The 22,105-nt window shown below is 44.1% G+C and overlaps 2 protein-coding genes across 3 annotated transcripts in view; one reads left to right on the top strand and one right to left on the bottom strand.

Moving 5' to 3' along the window:
* The window catches only part of LOC115112872 (NHP2-like protein 1), a 5,985-nt gene extending 923 nt beyond the window's left edge, over positions 1–5,062 (top strand). Inside the window, exon 3 of the mRNA XM_029639892.2 lies at positions 4,650–5,062. Within this exon, the coding sequence (XP_029495752.1) occupies positions 4,650–4,912 (263 nt within the window). The 3' untranslated portion in view covers positions 4,913–5,062. The remainder of the gene's footprint in view (positions 1–4,649) is intronic.
* Positions 5,063–7,430: 2,368 nt separating this feature from the next.
* LOC115112873 (ras-related C3 botulinum toxin substrate 1) lies at positions 7,431–14,999 on the bottom strand. Of its 2 annotated transcripts, XR_003861042.2 has the most exons (7): positions 14,680–14,999; positions 11,318–11,389; positions 10,859–10,976; positions 9,982–10,044; positions 9,631–9,790; positions 8,887–9,069; positions 7,431–8,720 (listed from the first exon to the last, which is right to left on the bottom strand). XR_003861042.2 is itself a non-coding variant. In XM_029639894.2 (6 exons), the coding sequence occupies exons 1-6, from the start codon at positions 14,712–14,714 to the stop codon at positions 8,939–8,941; spliced, it is 579 nt and encodes a 192-aa protein (XP_029495754.1). In that variant the 5' UTR covers positions 14,715–14,999; the 3' UTR covers positions 7,431–8,938. The 2 variants fall into 2 exon arrangements, 1 of the variants encoding a protein (XP_029495754.1); XM_029639894.2 differs by having other exon boundaries at positions 7,431–9,069.
* Between the last annotated feature and the right edge of the window lie 7,106 nt (positions 15,000–22,105).

Raw genomic sequence — 22,105 nt, forward strand, 5'->3', positions numbered from 1 at the left:
CAAAAGGATTACTTTATCCTATCCTAGGTATTCCTAAAGAGGTGGGGTTTCAGGTGTCTCCGGAAGGTGTGGTGATTGACTCCGCTGTCCTGGCGTCGTGAGGGAGTTTGTTCCACCATTGGGGGGCCAGAGCAGCGAACAGTTTTGACTGGGTTGAGCGGGAACTGTACTTCCTCAGTGGTAGGGAGGCGAGCAGGCCAGAGGTGGATGAACGCAGTGCCCTTGTTTGGGTGTAGGGCCTGATCAGAGCCTGGAGGTACTGAGGTGCCGTTCCCCTCACAGCTCCGTAGGCAAGCACCATGGTCTTGTAGCGGATGCGAGCTTCAACTGGGAGCCAGTGGAGGGAGCGGAGGAGCGGGGTGACGTGAGAGAACTTGGGAAGGTTGAACACCAGACGGGCTGCGGCGTTCTGGATGAGTTGTAGGGGTTTAATGGCACAGGCAGGGAGCCCAGCCAACAGCGAGTTGCAGTAATCCAGACGGGAGATGACAAGTGCCTGGATTAGGACCTGCGCCGCTTCCTGTGTGAGGCAGGGTCGTACTCTGCGGATGTTGTAGAGCATGAACCTACAGGAACGGGCCACCGCCTTGATGTTAGTTGAGAACGACAGGGTGTTGTCCAGGATCACGCCAAGGTTCTTAGCGCTCTGGGAGGAGGACACAATGGAGTTGTCAACCGTGATGGCGAGATCATGGAACGGGCAGTCCTTCCCCGGGAGGAAGAGCAGCTCCGTCTTGCCGAGGTTCAGCTTGAGGTGGTGATCCGTCATCCACACTGATATGTCTGCCAGACATGCAGAGATGCGATTCGCCACCTGGTCATCAGAAGGGGAAAGGAGAAGATTAATTGTGTGTCGTCTGCATAGCAATGATAGGAGAGACCATGTGAGGTTATGACAGAGCCAAGTGACTTGGTGTATAGCGAGAATAGGAGAGGGCCTAGAACAGAGCCCTGGGGGACGCCAGTGGTGAGAGCGCGTGGTGAGGAGACAGATTCTCGCCACGCCACCTGGTAGGAGCGACCTGTCAGGTAGGACGTAATCCAAGCGTGGGCGCGCCGGAGATTCCCAACTCGGAGAGGGTGGAGAGGAGGATCTGATGGTTCACAGTATCGAAGGCAGCCGATAGGTCTAGAAGGATGAGAGCAGAGGAGTTAGCTTTAGCAGTGCGGAGCGCCTCCGTGATACAGAGAAGAGTCCGTCTCAGTTGAATGACTAGTCTTGAAACCTGACTGATTTGGATCAAGAAGGTCATTCTGAGAGAGATAGCGGGAGAGCTGGCCAAGGACGGCACGTTCAAGAATTTTGAGAGAAAGCAAGAAGGGATACTGGTCTGTAGTTGTTGACATCGGAGGGATCGAGTGTAGGTTTTTTCAGAAGGGGTGCAACTCTCGCTCTCTTGAAGACGGAAGGGACGTAGCCAGCGGTCAGGGATGAGTTGATGAGCGAGGTGAGGTAAGGGAGAAGGTCTCCGGAAATGGTCTGGAGAAGAGAGGAGGGGATAGGGTCAAGCGGGCAGGTTGTTGGGCGGCCGGCCGTCACAAGACGCAAGATTTCATCTGGAGAGAGAGGGGAGAAAGAGGTCAGAGCACAGGGTAGGGCAGTGTGAGCAGAACCAGCGGTGTCGTTTGACTTAGCAAACGAGGATCGGATGTCGTCGACCTTTTCAAAATGGTTGACGAAGTCATCTGCAGAGAGGGAGGAGGATTCAGGAGGGAGGAGAAGGTGGCAAAGAGCTTCCTAGGGTTAGAGGCAGATGCTTGGAATTTAGAGTGGTAGAAAGTGGCTTTAGCAGCAGAGACAGAAGAGGAAAATGTAGAGATGAGGGAGTGAAAGGATGCCAGGTCCGCAGGGAGGCGAGTTTTCCTCCATTTCCGCTCGGCTGCCCGGAGCCCTGTTCTGTGAGCTCGCAATGAGTCGTCGAGCCACGGAGCGGGAGGGGAGGACCGAGCCGGCCTGGAGGATAGGGGACATAGAGAGTCAAAGGATGCAGAAAGGGAGGAGAGGAGAGTTGAGGAGGCAGAATCAGGAGATAGGTTGGAGAAGGTTTGAGCAGAGGGAAGAGATGATAGGATGGAAGAGGAGAGAGTAGCGGGGGAGAGAGAGCGAAGGTTGGGACGGCGCGATACCATCCGAGTAGGGGAAGTGTTGGATGAGAGCGAGAGGGAAAAGGATACAAGGTAGTGGTCGGAGACTTGGAGGGGAGTTGCAATGAGGTTAGTGGAAGAACAGCATCTAGTAAAGATGAGGTCGAGCGTATTGCCTGCCTTGTGAGTAGGGGGGGAAGGTGAGAGGGAGAGGAGTGGAAAGAAGGAGGCAGAGAGGAATGAGTCAAAGGTAGGCGTGGGGAGGTTAAAGTCGCCCAGAACTGTGAGAGGTGAGCCGTCCTCAGGAAAGGAGCTTATCAAGGCATCAAGCTCATTGATGAACTCTCCGAGGGAACCTGGAGGGCGATAAATGATAAGGATGTTAAGCTTGAAAGGGCTGGTAACTGTGACAGCATGGAATTCAAAGGAGGCGATAGACAGATGGGTAAGGGGAGAAAGAGAGAATGACCACTTGGGAGAGATGAGGATCCCGGTGCCACCACCCCGCTGACCAGAAGCTCTCGGGGTGTGCGAGAGCACGTGGGCGGACGAAGAGAGAGCAGTAGGAGTAGCGGTGTTGTCTGTGGTGATCCATGTTTCCGTCAGTGCCAAGAAGTCGAGGGACTGGAGGGAGGCATAGGCTGAGATGAACTCTGCCTTGTTGGCCGCAGATCGGCAGTTCCAGAGGCTACCGGAGACCTGGAACTCCACGTGGGTCGTGCGCGCTGGGACCACCAGATTAGGTGGCGCGCCACGCGGTGTGGAGCGTTTGTATGGTCTGTGCAGAGAGGAGAGAACAGGGATAGACAGACACATAGTTGACAGGCTACAGAAGAGGCTACGCTAATGCAAAGGAGATTGGAATGACAAGTGGACTACACGTCTCGAATGTTCAGAAAGTTAAGCTTACGTAGCAAGAATCTTATTGACTAAAATGATTAAAATGATACAGTACTGCTGAAGTAGGCTAGCTGGCAGTGGCTGCGTTGTTTACTTCTCCACCATGGCCTTTTTCTTTTTTGCCTTTACCTCCCTTATCTCACCTCATTTTCTCACATTGTATATATACTTATTTTTCTGTATGTTTGTTTGTTCTACTCCATGTGTAACTCTGTGTTGTTGAATGTGTCAAACTGCTTTGCTTTATCTTGACTTGTTCTCAACTTGCCTACCTGGTTAAATAAAGGTAAAATAAATTAATGCACACCTTTTTATAGGGTTAGAGTTCCCACTCTGCCATATTTCAATTGTATTTATTTTATTTAACCTTTTTAATTAGGCAAGTCAGTTAAGAACACATTTTTATTTAAATTGACGGCCTAGGAACAGTGGTTTAACTTCCTTGTTCAGCTCGGGGATTCGATCTAGCAACATTTTGGTTACTGGCCCAATGCTCTAACCACTAGGCTACCTGCCGCCACTAGGCTACCTGCCGCCACTAGGCTACCTGCCGCCACTAGGCTATGTTGCAGCACAAACATGTTGTCACTGAAAAATACTGTCGGCTGAAACCGTTAAAACAGTGTACAGTAATTATGTATTTAGCATTTGTGAAATTATTTTGGTGTGATATGAAAGAGGGATGAATATTACTAGAAACGTACAGTAATTGAGAACAGATTAACGTTTAAAGATGGAGTATTTGGCTGTTTTGGCTTCCAGAGCCAATTCGCCCTTTAAACTGAAAATGTAAGATCCTTGGACTAAAAGCTTCCGCATGCTATGCTTCGGCTGGCACCTAGGCCAATTCTGTTATGTGAACCGAACGAGTGTGCTTGCATTTATTCAACTTTCGCTTAAACTGAGTGACAACGGTACTGTTTGTCCATCTTGAGATGTCTTAGCCAGTATACACTTCCTCAAAATGGAATTAATCGAACTCAAATCTTTCATTCATTTTGATTTTTTTTGCAGACATCTTGGTCATGTAATTTTACATCAAACTAAGGTGTTTGGTGCAGTATTTCTCAAGCTAGACTTGTTTATATGCTAATTTTATATCGCTAAATAACAGCACTTCATTGACGAATCCCTACTGTTGACCAGTCACCGACGACTGGGTATAGAATTCCAAACTGCTTGCTGGAAGCCTAAAGAAACAAACAAATGTTATGAAATATTGTCATATATGCACAAACTGTTTTGAACTGTTTCAGATGGGAAGGTCTTAAGGATTACCGTGCTCTCCTTTAGTCCAATACTGGGTTAACTCTTAGCCTTAACATTTAGCCTGGCTAATGTTAGCCACAACTAATTGGAATTTGTAACATATGCATTGCAAATTCTTAATATATCGAATGAAATGGATGGACATCCACAAATTAATACATACGATACCAATGTAACATATCAAACTAATTTAAGTGTCCCAGATTTGTTTACTATGTTACGTCTACCCCTGAATGGAGGTTGTGTGCTTGGTCTCAGACCACTGATTCGATGTTTCAAATCCTGCTCCGATTATGACTGTAATCACTACACGTTATCCATGGGGGTCTCATTCTGCACTATTAATCTATCAAAGACATGTCATTAATCCTTGAATCTTGTCTACCCTCTTCCAGCCACCAAGACATTGAACCGTGGTATCTCCGAGTTCATTGTGATGGCTGCTGATGCTGAGCCACTGGAGATCATCCTCCACCTGCCACTGCTCTGCGAGGACAAGAATGTCCCCTATGTGTTTGTGCGATCCAAGCAGGCCCTGGGGCGCGCCTGTGGGGTCTCCCGCCCGGTCATCGCCACCTCGGTCACCATCAAGGAGGGTTCTCAGCTGAAGCCCCAGATCCAGTCTACCCAGATGGCCATTGAGAGACTGCTGGTCTGATCTGGTTACTTATCTGCTCTGTTTGTATTGGATAGTCTGAGAGACTATATCAGGGAGATGGATTATGTTTTGTCTTTGGAAGAGACATTTTGTGTACATGTATCTATTTTACTTTTGTCAGGGACATGCAAATAAAATTATTAATGTCCATGTGCTATGTCATTCATTCTTGTTTTGTGATAAAACATAAACATGAGTTTCTTTTGTGTTCTTCCATTGTCAGACTAGTACAGTATAATACTGTATGCAAGAGAATGGTTGAGAACCTGAGATGGAGGATTTTTTTGTTTTTGGGGGGTCCTCAAACTGTCTTGGCAGCATTTAAATGTGCCCATTGAAGTCCTGTAGAGCGTTTTAACGCAGCCTCGAAGCAGGAATCAGTTTACAGTGAGAATCCAAAAGCTAAATGTAAACTGTCTGCACCCTTGTTGAGCAAATGTTTTGGCCACCGTGGCTGAGCCACTCATTGTACAGCACGGAGGTTTAAGAATAGTTACGTTGCTTTGAAAAAGCATGGGAAGTTTTCCAACCCGTTTGTAGTAAGGTCCTGTTAAAAATAACATTCCTGTTCCAGCTGCAGAGTGCATGCAAACACTTACTTGCTATGTCAACTTTTTTGTTCTAACGTTTGAATGTTTGTTGGGTGGGTTAGAGACCCACTGGTATTGTAGCTATGTACCTACCTCCAGACATAATGGGTTCTGGATCGAGACAATATGGAAGGCCAGAGGGATCACATTGGATTTGTGCATCTCCAACAGATGTGTGTGGAGCAGGAGGAAAGAGTTCTACCCAGTCCGCCCAAGGTCCTGTTACACTGAGGGTTAGTGAAGGGGGGAAGATGTCGGTCTCTGACAGGCCAGTGAACTAGTGGGTAAAGGCAGGTGAGACTCCTGACTGAAAACAGTATGCCATGACTTCAGATATCAATGTGTGAAAATATAAAACGCAACATGTGAAGTGTTGATTTCATGAGCTGAAATAAAGGATCCCAGAAAATAGACAACCATAATGTCAAAGCAAAAACAGGTTTTTAGAAATATTTGCTCATTTAAAAAAATAAACATTGAAATATGTTTTCAGACCCTTTACTCTGTCCTTTGCAGTACCTTCGCAGCGATTACAGCCTCATTTTGGGTAATTTTATTTAACAAGACAAGTCCGTTAAATCTTACTACAATGACAGCTTCCCAAAAGGCAAAAAAGCCTTCTGCGGCAACGGGATTAAAAATAGGACAACACTGCAGCGCTACAAACATTACTGGGCACAGACAACCGCACAAAGGGCAAGGTAGAGACAATGACACTACAAGTTTGGCACACCTGTATTTGGGGAGTTTCTGCCATTATTCTCTGTCAGTTTGATGGAGAGTGTCGCTGCACAGCATTTTCAGAGCTCTCCAGAGTTGTTCAAGTCCAGGCTCAGGCTGGGCCACTCAACATTCAGAGACTTGTCATGAAGCCATTCCTGCATCGTCTTGGCTGTGTGCTTAGGGTCATTGTCCTGTTGGAAAGTGAACCTTCGCTCCAGTCTGAGGTCCTGAGCGCCCTGGAGCAGGTTATCAAGGATCTCTGTACATCTTTCCCTCGATCCTGACTAGTCTCCCAGTCCCTGCCGCTGAGGAGTGGCTTCCATCTGGCCACTCTACAATAAAGGCCTGATTGCAGCAATCCACCAGAGATGGTTGTCATTTTGTAAGATTCTCCCATCACCACAGAGGAACTTTGTGGCCATCGGGTTCTTTGGCACCGCCCTGACCAAAGCTCTTAGGAAGAGTCTTGGTGGTTCCAAACTTCTTCCATTTAAGAATGAGGCCACTGTGTTCTTGGGGACCTTCAATGCTGAAGAATTGTTGGTACTCTTCCCCAGATCTGTGCCGTGACTCACTCCCGTCTCATGCTCTACAGACAAATCCTTCAACCTCCGATAGGTTTATGCTCTGACATGCACGGTTAACTGTGTTGAATGCCTTTCCAAATCATGGCCAATCAGTTGAACTCCAATCAAGTTGTAGAAACATCTCAAGGATGATCAGTTGAAACAGGATGCACCGGAGCTCAATTTTAAGTCTCATTTAGTTATGTAAATATGGTATTAATTTTACTTTATATATTGGCTACAATTTAAAAACTAATTTAATTCATTTTAGAATAAGGCTGTAACAAAACAAAATGTGGAAAAAGTCAAGGGATCTGAATACATACAACCTGAGGGGGGTTTACTACAAAGCAGGATCAATTAGTTAGCCAGCTAACCTTGATAAACAATCAGAAATAGTTTATTTTCTGGTTCATAAAGAAAGCTAAACATAGATATGTTTTTAGTTATGGAGTTAAGTAGACCATGCTCATTTTAAACTCAACCAAAAAAAGTGATTTCAGAATATTTAGTTAAGTTAGCTGGCAAAGTACTTGACCTTGTTTTGTAGTATACCCTTCTGTTCTGTTTTAAGGGAGTGGGTGGAAAATGTTTACATTCCTACAGCCACACAACAGAACTTAAAGCTGACAACAGGCAGAGATTTTAAATGAATTTATTTGCTTTAAAAAAAAAAAATCAGCAGAGTAACCACTATCATGTCCAAATAAAAGCAGAACAAAAATTGAGTTCTTTCAATGTGCCATTCATTAGTACACTGGTAATACCTCAGCGCAACAGCCTCTCACTCAGTCAAAAATAAAGAGCACTGAACCACTGTATATTGTAAATACAGCCATTAGAAGCTACTGTAAACCAAAGACATGGTCAGTCTTCTTCTGAACGCTATTAAAATAGTTTAGTGATACAGTAATAGTAATGTTTACATAGCATCATGTCAATGACATCCTTTCGAGTAGCAAACAAACTCCAGATTCTTCACACTTGTACTATACGTTTTTTAAAGGACTGGACAGATGGCAACTGCTGACAGAACCTGTTAAAAGGGAATAACGTCAAATACAGGCCTAGATTCTACCATAAAAACAAACAAGGCCTATAAGAAAAAGGTAATGATGCACCAGGTGTCTGGAGTGTAAAGCTGGCGGACTACACTCATACAATGGATGTATTTATGTACAGTAACACTCATGGTTTGAAACTGTTGTTTAATCCAACAAGAGGGATCCATCTAAATTGGTCTGATAAAAAGAACCATTCCCCATCCTCTTTCTGACCAATAGGTTCACCTATACACCTAGTCAGGTGCATTCTTAGTCTAGACACCTTAAGAATGCAAAATACTGGATCTTTTCTCAGACCAAGGGGGAGCACCAAGTACAATAAGTAGAGATTTAGATTGATCTAATATGCATTTACATCCACCTAGGTATAACGTGATAGCTATTATCCATGACTGACATCAGTTGTTTTGACAATGTATTCCAAGGTGGATCAAATTCACCTGAGGAGAAATGATTGATCAAAATCTACATAAGAGTATGATTATAGAACTTAACAGCTAGTACAAAGCTTAGAATTTGTTTATTTAGATTTCTCTTGAGCTATAAACCGTTTTGTCAAGATTAAGCAAATTATGGTCGCAAACATTGTACAGAAGAGAAAAAACAAGAAATCATGACATTTAGTGTACACGGAGCTCCTAGAAAGTGATGACCGTTATATGAAGTAGGAATTTTGGCAACACCTCAATTCATTGAAGTCTGTAAACAAACAATATGGACTCGGAGTGGAAAGAGACCGAAATTGAAAAGCGCAATTAGTATTACCTTCCAGGAACATAAAAAAAGGGAACATTTTTGAAGGCAGCAGGAATTTCTTAGTGTAGGGGAAACATGTAGGGCTTGTCCAACCCCCTTCTTCCTAGAGCTGAAGAAGAGTTCATTGTAAGCTTCGTATAATAAAATCAATCATATTTAAGTAGTATGTACCAATTACAATGTGAAAGAGAAAAAAATTATATCTGGATACATATGGTTTTTGTAGAATCCTCCCCCTTCCTCCTAAGACACTCCCCCGCCCTCTTATTCATTACCAATAGGTGAGCTCAGACTGCAGCGTGACTTCCTACTTCCTGTCTGCGGAATTTAGAGTAGTGAGCACTTCCTCTTCCTCTTCTTGACAGGTGGGGGACACAGGACCGCCCGGATGGCTTCGTCAAATACTGTCTTAAGGCCACGCTGTGTCAAGGCTGAGCATTCCAGGTACTTTACTGCTCCTGTAGAGAGACAGGCTGGCAGTCAACATAACAGCAAATAGGGATTTAATTCATTAAAATTCTAAATAGACTAATAGCTATGACTACCCTGAGCGGAGCCAGGTTAAGCTATGAAGAAACTGCATTGACATTGCTGTGTAGAGTCCAGTAATAGGCTTACTCTACGTCCGGGAAACTGGCCCCTAAAGTACTACTAAGAACTAAGTAAGCCTTGTCCGAGCCAGAACAGCCCATCTCCTGTTTCTGTACTGAGGCACCTTGATGTACAGTACCCCCCTGGACAGGACACTAGCCTATCTCCGGTGTCTGTACTGAGGCACCTTGATGTACAGTACCCCCCCAGACAGGACACTAGCCCCTCTCCTGTTTCTGTAGTGAGGCACCTTGATGTACAGTACCCCCCTGGACAGGACACCAGCCCCTCTCCTGTTTCTGTACTGAGGCACCTTGATGTACAGTACCCCCCTGGACAGGACACTAGCCCCTCTCCTGTTTCTGTAGTGAGGCACCTTGATGTACAGTACCCCCCTGGACAAGACTAAGTACCATCAGTAAACTAACCAATCTCTTTGGCCATGGCCAGGCCCTGGGGGTAGGTGATGGGGGTGAGTTTCTTCTCCTTCAGCTTCTCGATGGTGTCCTTGTCGTCTCTCAGATCCAGCTTGGTGCCCACCAGGATGATGGGGGTGTTGGGGCAGTGGTGTCTCACCTCTGGGTACCACTACGGAGGACATGGACAAGTCAGTCAGAATAGGATCAGGATATTACTGTAAACTAGAGGCCTACCTATCAGGTCTATACATCAGTTGTTTTGAGTATGTGGATAAAATCCACCCTTTCAAGCAATGACCTTGATGATAAAGCATTAAGTTATCACAGAACTAGATAAACAAAGCCAAGGCTATGGCTCACCTTGGCACGGACGTTTTCAAAGGAGGCAGGACTCACGAGGGAGAAGCAAATCAAGAACACATCCTGTTGAGAGGAAACAAACAGCATAATTTATATAAGATCCACCATGAAAAACTGAGTTTTAATTCATGGAGATGATGAATGGTACAAATTAACCACACAGACAGAGTTTATGAACCAGTCCTCAATCTAGGACAAAGTTTCCCTGAACACTGACCACTGTCAATTGATGGGAGGAGTCAGAGCCCAGAATGAGGGCAGACAAAGGGGCAGACAGAGCACTCTTTCACTTAATGCCTGCTCCAGACATTGTTTAGGTACTATGGGCAGAGGACTGTACTCTCATCCCCATACATGCAGACTGACATAATAAATGCTCAATGTTGGCAACAACGCAATATGCCTTTCCCCAACGCCCTGAATAACTTGCGTTATATTGTTCACAATGTTGTCAAAACCGGAACGAAAACAATGTTTTTGAGGGGGATATTCAGCTAACACCAGGAATTCAGCTAAAAACTACAAATTTAGGCAGTCTGTTCCCAAGTATTCCCACAAATAAAAGAGAAGTGATTGTGTCTCAATGTAAATCAAGGTATGAAATTGTTATTTTCAAACACTATTTTTGGGCTTAGCATTGGTCAATTTTCAGGGTAGAAATTACTATAGTTAATGGTACAAATTAACCACACAGACAGAGTTTATGAACTCCCCGACCATCCACTGCGACAAAAATCTACCCGCGGCTGAATCTAGTTGCCTACTCGTTGTATGAATTGATGCTTTACGCCCCGCTGACAGCAATGCACTGATAGAAATGAAGATAGTCACTAATTATGACACTAGTGACAACAGTACATTTCTCCTGTTGTTTTACCGTCTGTGGATAGGACAGTGGTCGGAGTCTGTCGTAGTCTTCCTGTCCTGCTGTATCCCATAGACCCAGATTCACTGGTTTCCCATCAACCATCACATTGGCAGAGTAGTTGTCAAAGCTGCAGGGAGAGATGCATATTGTTACGCCACAATGACATCATCAGGGAAGTGATTAGCACACAACCAGGAAATAATGGCAACCAGTAAAATGTCAATGATTCTACAGGCTAAATATATAATTTCCTGATTCAACAGGCAAAACTTAAAACCACACCTCTTATAAAATGTAAACATAGAATGCTAACATGAACATGCAGCACTATGTTTCTAGTGTAGGGGAGAAGGGTTAAGCATTATAACTTAGACCCTGGCACAGCATTTATTTTGCTGACAAAACTCTATGCCATTTGTAAGACCTGCTGCGGAGTGAGAGAGAGAGTGTGAGAGAGTGAGCACTTACACTGTGGGTATATATTCCCCGGGGAACGCATTGGTGGTGTAGCTGATGAGCAGGCATGTTTTACCCACAGCTCTGGAGGAGAAAACGAGAGATGGAGGGATAAGGAGGAGAAATAAACAACTTTAGTTTTGTTTATGTCAATTTCAAAACTGAAAGGAGAACTTGGAGGGGTTTAACTGGCCAACTTGAGACAATGAGTTAAACTATGAATAAATGTCTGCATTATCAAGTAGTGATGCACCGATATGACATTTCTGGCAGAAACTGATATTTTCCTTGCCAAAAAAAACCAAGCAGGGAATAGTTATCACACACACGCGCAGTGGTCTATGGGACTGCATTTCAGTGCAAGAGGTGTCACTACAGTCCCTAGTCGAATCCAGGCTGTATCACATCCGGCCGTGATTGGGAGTCCCATAGGGCGGCGCATAATTGGCCAGGCATCGCCTGGGTTTGGCCAGGGTAGGCTGTCATTGTAAATAAGAATTTGTTCTTAACTGACTTGCCTAATTTAGGTTACACACACACTGACCAAAAATTTATTTTGCTCGCATACATGTCCCCCATTACCAGTAAAACAATCAAAACCTGTTTCACTTACTTGTTGTGCCGTTTCGTTGTTCATTTGTTCAGTAGTTTCATTCTCAAACAGGATTTCTACAGAACGTCGTTTGGGTCTTTGCGTGTCAAAAAATATACTATTTAACGTGTCAACGCTACTGCTACTCTCTGTTCATCATATATGCATAGTCACTTTAACCATATCTACATGTACATACTACCTCAATCAGCCTGACTAACCGGTGTCTGTATGTAGCCTCACTACTTTTATAGCCTCGCTACTGTATATAGCTTGTCTTTTTACTGTTGTTTTATTTCTTTACCTACCCATTGTTCACCTAATACCTTTTTTTGTACTATTGGTTCGAGCCTGTAAGTAAGCATTTCACTGTAAGGTCTACACCTGCTGTATTCGGCGCACGTGACAAATAAACTTGTATTTGATTTGAAATAAGCTTGTTGACCAATCAGGACTTGAATATGAATGCACGTCACATAATACATTTAACACGTTCATTAAGTTTACACATTGATTACACTCATTCATATGTCACAAAGATTCATCGATACGTATGCTATGATTCTGGTAAATTTGTCTCACGCACCTACAGTGCTGGTCATTAAAAAAAAGAGCCGGCTAGCTCATGGACGCAAACCATGTTCTTCCCCAAAAACATAGCAAAACGACAATCTGTTTCAGTAGCTATAGTTTGCTAACTATATAGCTAGGTTTCATCTAAAATAACAATCATTTATAAGACAGTTCTTATTTGATTAATGGTCTGACCCATCTATGTGAAGCTAGCCACAATAGTGGACCTCACGGTTAGCCTTAAAAATAAAAGTATGGCATAATTCTACGATTTGTATTAATTTGCATCACTGTCAATTACAGACTTCTATTTAAGGCAACCTGCAAATTCCACCATTGTGCCTAATCCTTATTGTGGTCTGGTCGAGCATCACGAGCCAGATGAAGCTAGCTGGCTGCTTATAACGTTAGCTTTGGGCAACAGGGTTAAGTAGCTGGCTAGCTATTTATTTTCATGAACTGAAGTTCAATTTCAATAGGCGAACAACAAGAGGCAACCTAGCTAATACTTACAAGGATTCCTTAATCATTGCTAAAAATGAAAATGACTGCAGTTTCTACTGGTCATTGTTTTCAGGCTGGTTGTATTGGTGCTAGCTAGGTACCAAACTAAAGCCAGCTACCTTAGAAGTTGCGGTCGAACAAATGATGCTTTATTACCAACTCAGTATTGTAAACACATCGTTCATGGCCGGTGTTTGAAGACTTTTGTACAGCTTTGACAGTACTAATGTACCTTTTGACAGTGATACTGTATCTTTTTTGACACGCAAAGACCCAAATGGCGTTTCATAGTATGTATGTTGTGAAGCTAATCGCAGTGACGCTATTACTGTAACTCCGGTAGGGCAACATCTGAAAAATAGCACACTTGGTAGTGTGTACCGGTGCTCAACCAGTCTGCGAAAGTCAACATCACCCACGACAGAGAACGGTTGATTGTCAAGGGCAATGAATTCCATTATCTTGGCTTTAATGGATTTTGCCTTTGAGTGGTCTCAAATTGTGTTACTCTCAAATGACTGCTCGACTTGTTGACTACTCGATCCACACAGCAGACATTGTAGGCTAGTTTCGGAATACTTTGTTGCACGTATAGCGCAAAATTGTATGTGGCGTCATTACGTCATGTACCTACGTTATTGGTATACACGTCAGCTTTGACATCGGTTTTGCACCTCGACGTTAAACTAGACGTTGGCCGATACCGATGTTGCCATTTTTAGCTTATATCGTCCGATTCCGATATGTTCACCGATAATTTGTGCATCCCTATTATCCCGTAGTGATCCAATGTTGGGGTTTCGCTCTACAATAGGGACATATTATGAAGACTTGAGAAGATGACCCACTATCTAGCAGATATTTATCAGAACCTCTTAGTTTCTTTAGAAAGCTTCATACACTACTTACTATATCTCTTTAATTTAAATATGTCTGGAAAAGAGTAGTTAACTGCCTGTTAATGAACTCCACCATCAACATTATTTAGGACATGGTACCAGCATTGACAAAGCATGGCACTATGTCCCTATGTTCTAAATAATGTTGATGGTGGAGTTCATTAACAGGCAGTTAAACTACTCTTTTCCAGACATATTTAAATTAAAGAGATATAGTAAGTAGTGTATGAAGCTTTCTAAAGAAACTAAGAGGTTCTGATAAATATCTGCTAGATAGTGGGTCATCTTCTCAAGTGTTAAGTTCTCAATAAAGCAAAGGGAAGAAAATTATCTAAAACCCAATGGTGTAGCAAATTATGTCACTTATCATAATACAAGGCGGTAACAAGAAGTAAGTGGAATGATAGGACGGACACTAAAGGGTTGCTGGGAATGGATCATTTCTCATAACAGTACATACAGCGGGCTTTGTCTCACTCGCTAGCCACTACTCATTTTAACCTAACAAGAAACGTGTGGTCCTAACAGCAAACGAGAATGCATAACAGTTACCGTAAAGTAACAATTAGTTAGTATGCCACAACAAGTTTGCAGTCTGATGTTAGCAAGCTAACTTAGTTGACGCTAATTAGCTAACGTTAGTGTTGGGAACTGACAGTTGTCACCAATTAGTAAGCCAACGCTCAAACTGTGGGCTACTAGAAACAATTCACTTTGACAATGTATTCTAGATCATAACTTATATTGTATGACGTCATTTTATAAAAACATACCTAACTAGCTACATAAATGTAGGTTTAACTTACCCGTCCCCCACTACAACACACTTGATGGCCTGCATCGACGCCTCTCTCAGCTATCAAGCTACAGTAGCTAGCTCAAATTGTAGCTTATTGGTCAGCTGGTAAACCACTCTTTTGATGCGTGAACTTGTTTTCCCAAAAAGGAGAAAAACAAGGTTTGAAGCCTGGATTGGAGAGCCCAAATTGCAATAGGTTAGAAATGAGGAGAATTCCTTCAAATCAGTGTCCTCAAATAACTTGGTGGAGCTCCAAACTTATAAACCAAGCAGCCACCACCCCAAAAATCTCTGGTGCTAAGCTTGAAAAAACGCCCTCAGACAACGGAAGCTGTAGCTCCCATTCCATACTACAAGTCATTTCCGTTTACCGTAGATTGGATAAAGGAATTTTCAAAGGGCTGTCAAGCGACGCCACCTAGCGGTAAAGTAAGAACATTTCTACAGCCACTTTCAGTTTCTGAACATTAGAGGGCAGTATTCCCTCATCAGCTGAATATTGTAAAGTCGCTACAAGGTGGTGCACCATTTCAGAGTGGCAGGCGTCATGAGACAAGACAGTCAGTCAATACTTAGGGTCTAATGATTTCATTCATCCGGGAACTTTGTCATGGTTGTCCCGTGTTTTATCCTTTAAAAAAAGTATGTGTTTATCCACATTACAGCATCTTATCTAAGTTGGCATTTGACAGATGATCTTATCCAGAGTGACTTAGGGTTAAGTGCCTTGCTCAATTAGTAGACAGATTTTTCACCCATTTCACTTGTGGATTCAAACCACTGACCTTTTGGTTACTGGCCCAATGTTCTTAACCAGCAAGGCTACTTGTAGGCTACCTGCTCCCCGGCACGACACAGATTGTCTGTTGACTGCAGATCCAAAACATCTGAATAAAAACAGAATAAAACCAGTTAAGATGTAATTTTGAGTTCTCGCTCTCTTTCCCTTCTCTCTTCCTTCATCCTTCTCCCCCTTCTCATTTCATCAGCAAAACTATTAGTGTCTTCATTGTTAATTAATCAGTGTCTCTGGCTGTTCTACTCAAGGACATTCGGAGACTTGTCCCAAGCCAATCCTGTGTTGTCTTGGCTATGTGCTTAGGTCGTTGTCCCGTTGGAAGGTGAAGCTTCGCCCCAGTTTAAGGTCCTGAGAGCAGTTTTTTAAGGTCCTGGAGCAGGTTTTTGTCAAGGATCTTTCTTTACTTTGCTCCGTTCATCTTTCCCTCGATCATGACTAGATTCCCAGTCCCTGCCGCTGAAAAACATCCCCACAGCATGATGCTGTCACCACCATGCTTCACCGTAGGGATGGTGGAAGGTTTCCTCCAGATATGACACTTGGCATTCAGGCAAAATAGTTCAATCTTGGTTTCACCAGACCATTGAATCCTGTTTCTCATGGTCTGACAGTTTTTAGGTGCCTTTTGGCGAACTCCAAGCCTTTTACTGAGGAGTTGCTTCTGTCTGGTCACTCTACCATAAAGGCCTGATTGGTGGAGTGCTACAGAGATGGTTGTCCTTCTGGAAGGTTCTCCCATCTCCACAGAGGAACTCTGGAGCTCTGTCAGGGTGATCATCGGGTTCTTGGTTACCTCCCTGAACAAGGCCCTTCTCCACCGATTGCTCAGTTTGGCCAGGCGGCCAGCTCTAGGAAGAATCCTGGTGGTTCTAAACTGCTTCCATTTAAGAATGATGAGGCCACTGTGTTCTTGGGGACTTTCAATCCTGCAGACGTTTTTTTGGTACCCTTCCCCAGATCTGTGCCTTGACACAATCCTGTATCGGATCTCTACAGACATTTCCTCCTACTTTATGGCTTGGTTTTTGCTCTGACATGCACTGACAACTGTGTGTAGATGGATAAAATATTTATTTATTTGATCCATTTTAGAATAAGGTTGTAAATTTAAAATGTGGAAAAGGGGAATGCGTGTGAATACTTTCAGAATGCACTGTGGAGCAGGACTACTCATGTACTATTTGAGAAGGTCCAGTCAGAAACATTTCCTAGGTGGAAAAGGTCGGAATGGATATCATCATTTATTGGCGTAGTAACAAACTCCCACCTTGCAACCTATGCGACCCCAAACTGTTCACACCCCTCGTTGGCAGAGAGAACATTTTGCAGTTTTAAAGCTAATTTCCTAAAAATCCACGAATTTTCCCATGACTTACTGTAGGTTATGTGCGTTCCTATGATACCAGCTTACTGTAGGTTATGTGCGTTCCTATGATACCAGCTTACTGTAGGTTGTGTGCGTTCCTATGATACCAGCTTACTGTAGGTTATGTGCGTTCATATGATACCAGCTTACTGTAGGTTGTGTGCGCTCCTATGATAGCAGCTTACTGTAGGTTATGTGTGTTCATATGATACCAGCTTACTGTAGGTTATGTGCGTTCATATGATACCAGCTTACTGTAGGTTATGTGCTTTCATATGATACCAGCTTACTGTAGGTTATGTGCGTTCCTATGATACCAGCTTACTATAGGTTGTGTGCGTTCCTATGATACCAGCTTACTGTAGGTTGTGTGCGTTCCTATGATACCAGCTTACTTACTGTAGGTTGTGTGTGTTCATATGATACCAGCTTACTTACTGTAGGTTGTGTGTGTTCATATGATACCAGCTTACTTACTGTAGGTTGTGTGTGTTCATATGATACCAGCTTACTTACTGTAGGTGGTGTGTGTTCATATGATACCAGCTTACTTACTGTAGGTGGTGTGTGTTCATATGATACCAGCTTACTTACTGTAGGTTGTGTGTATTCATATGATACCAGTTGCCTGACTGAATGTTTTATTTGACTGTTTTTTGTCGGGAGTGTGTGTATGTTGTTTTCTACTTGACTTACATTGTCTCTAAGAGATCAATACATGTGGTCACAGAAAAATATGGTGTATCTATGCATCTATACAATGAACTCACTAAGCAGTCGTGTAGGTCGTATAGGATTTCTGATGTATTTTCACGTGTATGTTTGAGTCATCCATTATATATGTACATTTACTGTACTGTATGATTCATAACCTAACCAAAGGTTATTACTGGTCAGTCCATGAGTCTGTCAAGCTAAGCCACCCTCTTAGCAGAACACACACACATCCTCTATACCAATGCTGCCCCTGGAAAGTTGTATACATCTGTTTCAACATTTGAAGCTCAACAGTGCTGTAAATCTGCACCGGAAATATTGTCTTTGAATCGTAAATTAACTTCTCTTCCTCTAACAAACTTTTCTTCCTCTAACAAATCCCCTCTAGGTATCCATCCCTATCCCTAGTTAGTTCATCATGCCATTATAGTCATAAACCATATCTGGCTCTTCTCTGATGGTGTCAGAAAAGCTTCCCTAATGTGTATGTAAGCCAGATGCTCTTGCTGTGAAGCTTCCTGCAAGAAAATAGACCTACGAATGAAAGTACATGATTATAAGGCTGTTTGTGTGAGAAACTTCCCTTGTAATGAGTTGTATGAAGAATGAAAGCACATTCATTCATCAACCAGCAGCACTATTCTTTGGTGTTGCATTATAAAATCAGCAACCAGGACACTTTCAGTGAGAAGAAATTAAACCATAAACATTTACCATGGTGTTCAGTGATGCATTCTGCTCCACTGTGCTACGCATCTCAACACATTTCCACTGTGCTACGTATCAACACATCTCCACAGTGCTACGCATCTCAACACATCTCCACTGTGCTACGTATCAACACATCTCCACAGTGCTACGCATCTCAACACATTTCCACTGTGCTACGTATCAACACATCTCCACAGTGCTACGCATCTCAACACATTTCCACTGTGCTACGTATCAACACATCTCCACAGTGCTACGCATCTCAACACATTTCCACTGTGCTACGTATCAACACATCTCCACAGTGCTACGCATCTCAACACATTTCCACTGTGCTACGCATCTCAACACATCACTGTGCTACGCATCTCAACACATCTCCACTGTGCTACGTATCAACACATCTCCACAGTGCTACGCATCTCAACACATTTCCACTGTGCTACGTATCAACACATCTCCACAGTGCTACGCATCTCAACACATTTCCACTGTGCTACGTATCAACACATCTCCACAGTGCTACGCATCTCAACACATTTCCACTGTGCTACGTATCAACACATCTTCACAGTGCTACGCATCTCAACACATTTCCACTGTGCTACGCATCTCAACACATCACTGTGCTACGCATCTCAACACATCTCCACTGTGCTACGTATCAACACATCTCCACAGTGCTACGCATTTCAACACATCTCCACTGTGCTACGCATCTCAACACATCTCCACTGTGCTACGTATCAACACATCTCCACAGTGCTACGCATCTCAACACATTTCCACTGTGCTACGTATCAACACATCTCCACAGTGCTACGCATCTCAACACATTTCCACTGTGCTACGTATCAACACATCTCCACAGTGCTACGCATCTCAACACATTTCCACTGTGCTACGTATCAACACATCAACACATCTTCACAGTGCTACGCATCTCAACACATTTCCACTGTGCTACGCATCTCAACACATCACTGTGCTACGCATCTCAACACATCTCCACTGTGCTACGTATCAACACATCTCCACAGTGCTACGCATTTCAACACATCTCCACTGTGCTACGCATCTCAACACATCTCCACTGTGCTACGCATCTCAACACATCTCCACTGTGCTACGTATCAACACATCTCCACTGTGCTACGTATCTCAACACATCTCCACAGTGCTACGCATCTCAACACATCTCCACTGTGCTACGCATCTCAACACATCTCCACTGTGCTACGTATCAACACATCTCCACTGTGCTACGTATCTCAACACATCTCCACAGTGCTACGCATCTCAACACATCTCCACTGTGCTACGTATCAACACATCTCCACACTGCTACGCATCTCAACACATCTCCACTGTGCTACGTATCAACACATCTCCACTGTGCTACGCATCTCAACACATCTCCACTGTGCTACGCATCTCAACACATCTCCACTGTGCTACGCATCTCAACACATCTCCACAGTGCTACGCATCTCAACACATCTCCACTGTGCTACGTATCAACACATCTCCACACTGCTACGCATCTCAACACATCTCCACTGTGCTACGTATCAACACATCTCCACAGTGCTACGCATCTCAACACATCTCCACTGTGCTACGTATCAACACATCTCCACACTGCTACGCATCTCAACACATCTCCACTGTGCTACGTATCAACACATCTCCACACTGCTACGCATCTCAGCACATCTCCACTGTGCTATGCATCTCAACACATCTCCACAGTGCTACGCATCTCAACACATCTCCACTGTGCTACGCATCTCAACACATCTCCACTGTGCTACGCATCTCAACACATCTCCACTGTGCGCATCTCAACACATCTCCACAGTGCTACGCATCTCAACACATCTCCACTGTGCTACGCATCTCAACACATCTCCACAGTGCTACGCATCTCAACACATCTCCACTGTGCTACGTATCTCAACACAACACATCTCCACACTCCACGCATCTCAACACATCTCCACTGTGCTATGCATCTCAACACATCTCCACAGTGCTACGCATCTCAACACATCTCCACTGTGCTATGCATCTCAACACATCTCCACAGTGCTACGCATCTCAACACATCTCCACTGTGCTACGTATCAACACATCTCCACTGTGCTACGCATCTCAACACATCTCCACTGTGCTACGTATCAACACATCTCCACTGTGCTACGTATCTCAACACATCTCCACAGTGCTACGCATCTCCACTGTGCTACGTATCAACACATCTCCACACTGCTACGCATCTCAACACATCTCCACTGTGCTACGTATCAACACATCTCCACTGTGCTACGCATCTCAACACATCTCCACTGTGCTACGTATCAACACATCTCCACTGTGCTACGTATCTCAACACATCTCCACAGTGCTACGCATCTCAACACATCTCCACTGTGCTACGTATCAACACATCTCCACACGGCTACGCATCTCAACACATCTCCACTGTGCTACGTATCAACACATCTCCACAGTGCTACGCATCTCAACACATCTCCACTGTGCTACGTATCAACACATCTCCACACTGCTACGCATCTCAACACATCTCCACTGTGCTACGTATCAACACATCTCCACAGTGCTACGCATCTCAACACATCTCCACTGTGCTACGTATCAACACATCTCCACACTGCTACGCATCTCAGCACATCTCCACTGTGCTATGCATCTCAACACATCTCCACAGTGCTACGCATCTCAACACATCTCCACTGTGCTACGCATCTCAACACATCTCCACTGTGCTACGCATCTCAACACATCTCCACTGTGCTCAACACATCTCAACTACATCTCAACACATCTCCACAGTGCTACGCATCTCAACACATCTCCACTGTGCTACTCAACACATCTCCACTGTGCTACGCATCTCAACACATCTCCACTGTGCTACGTATCTCAACACATCTCCACAGTGCTACGCATCTCAACACATCTCCACTGTGCTACGTATCAACACATCTCCACACTGCTACGCATCTCAACACATCTCCACTGTGCTACGTATCAACACATCTCCACAGTGCTACGCATCTCAACACATCTCCACTGTGCTACGTATCAACACATCTCCACACTGCTACGCATCTCAGCACATCTCCACTGTGCTATGCATCTCAACACATCTCCACAGTGCTACGCATCTCAACACATCTCCACTGTGCTACGCATCTCAACACATCTCCACTGTGCTATGCATCTCAACACATCTCCACTGTGCTATGCATCTCAACACATCTCCACTGTGCTACGTTTCAACACATCTCCACTGAGCTACGCATCAACACATCTCCACTGAGCTACGCATCAACACATCTCCACTGTGCTACGCATCAACACATCTCCACTGTGCTACGTATCTCAACACATCTCCACAGTGCTACGCATCTCAACACATCTCCACTGTGCTACGTATCAACACATCTCCACTGTGCTACGTATCTCAACACATCTCCACAGTGCTACGCATCTCAACACATCTCCACTGTGCTACGTATCAACACATCTCCACACTGCTACGCATCTCAACACATCTCCACAGTGCTACGCATCTCAACACATCTCCAATGTGCTACGCATCTCAACACATCTCCACTGTGCTCGTATCAACACATCTCCACACTGCTACGCATCTCAACACATCTCCACTGTGCTACGTATCAACACATCTCCACAGTGCTACGCATCTCAACACATCTCCACTGTGCTACGTATCAACACATCTCCACACTGCTACGCATCTCAGCACATCTCCACTGTGCTATGCATCTCAACACATCTCCACAGTGCTAC

The sequence above is a fragment of the Oncorhynchus nerka genome, linkage group LG28 (genome assembly GCF_034236695.1).
Source record: "Oncorhynchus nerka isolate Pitt River linkage group LG28, Oner_Uvic_2.0, whole genome shotgun sequence".
In the NCBI taxonomy this organism is placed as follows: Eukaryota; Metazoa; Chordata; class Actinopteri; order Salmoniformes; family Salmonidae; genus Oncorhynchus; species Oncorhynchus nerka.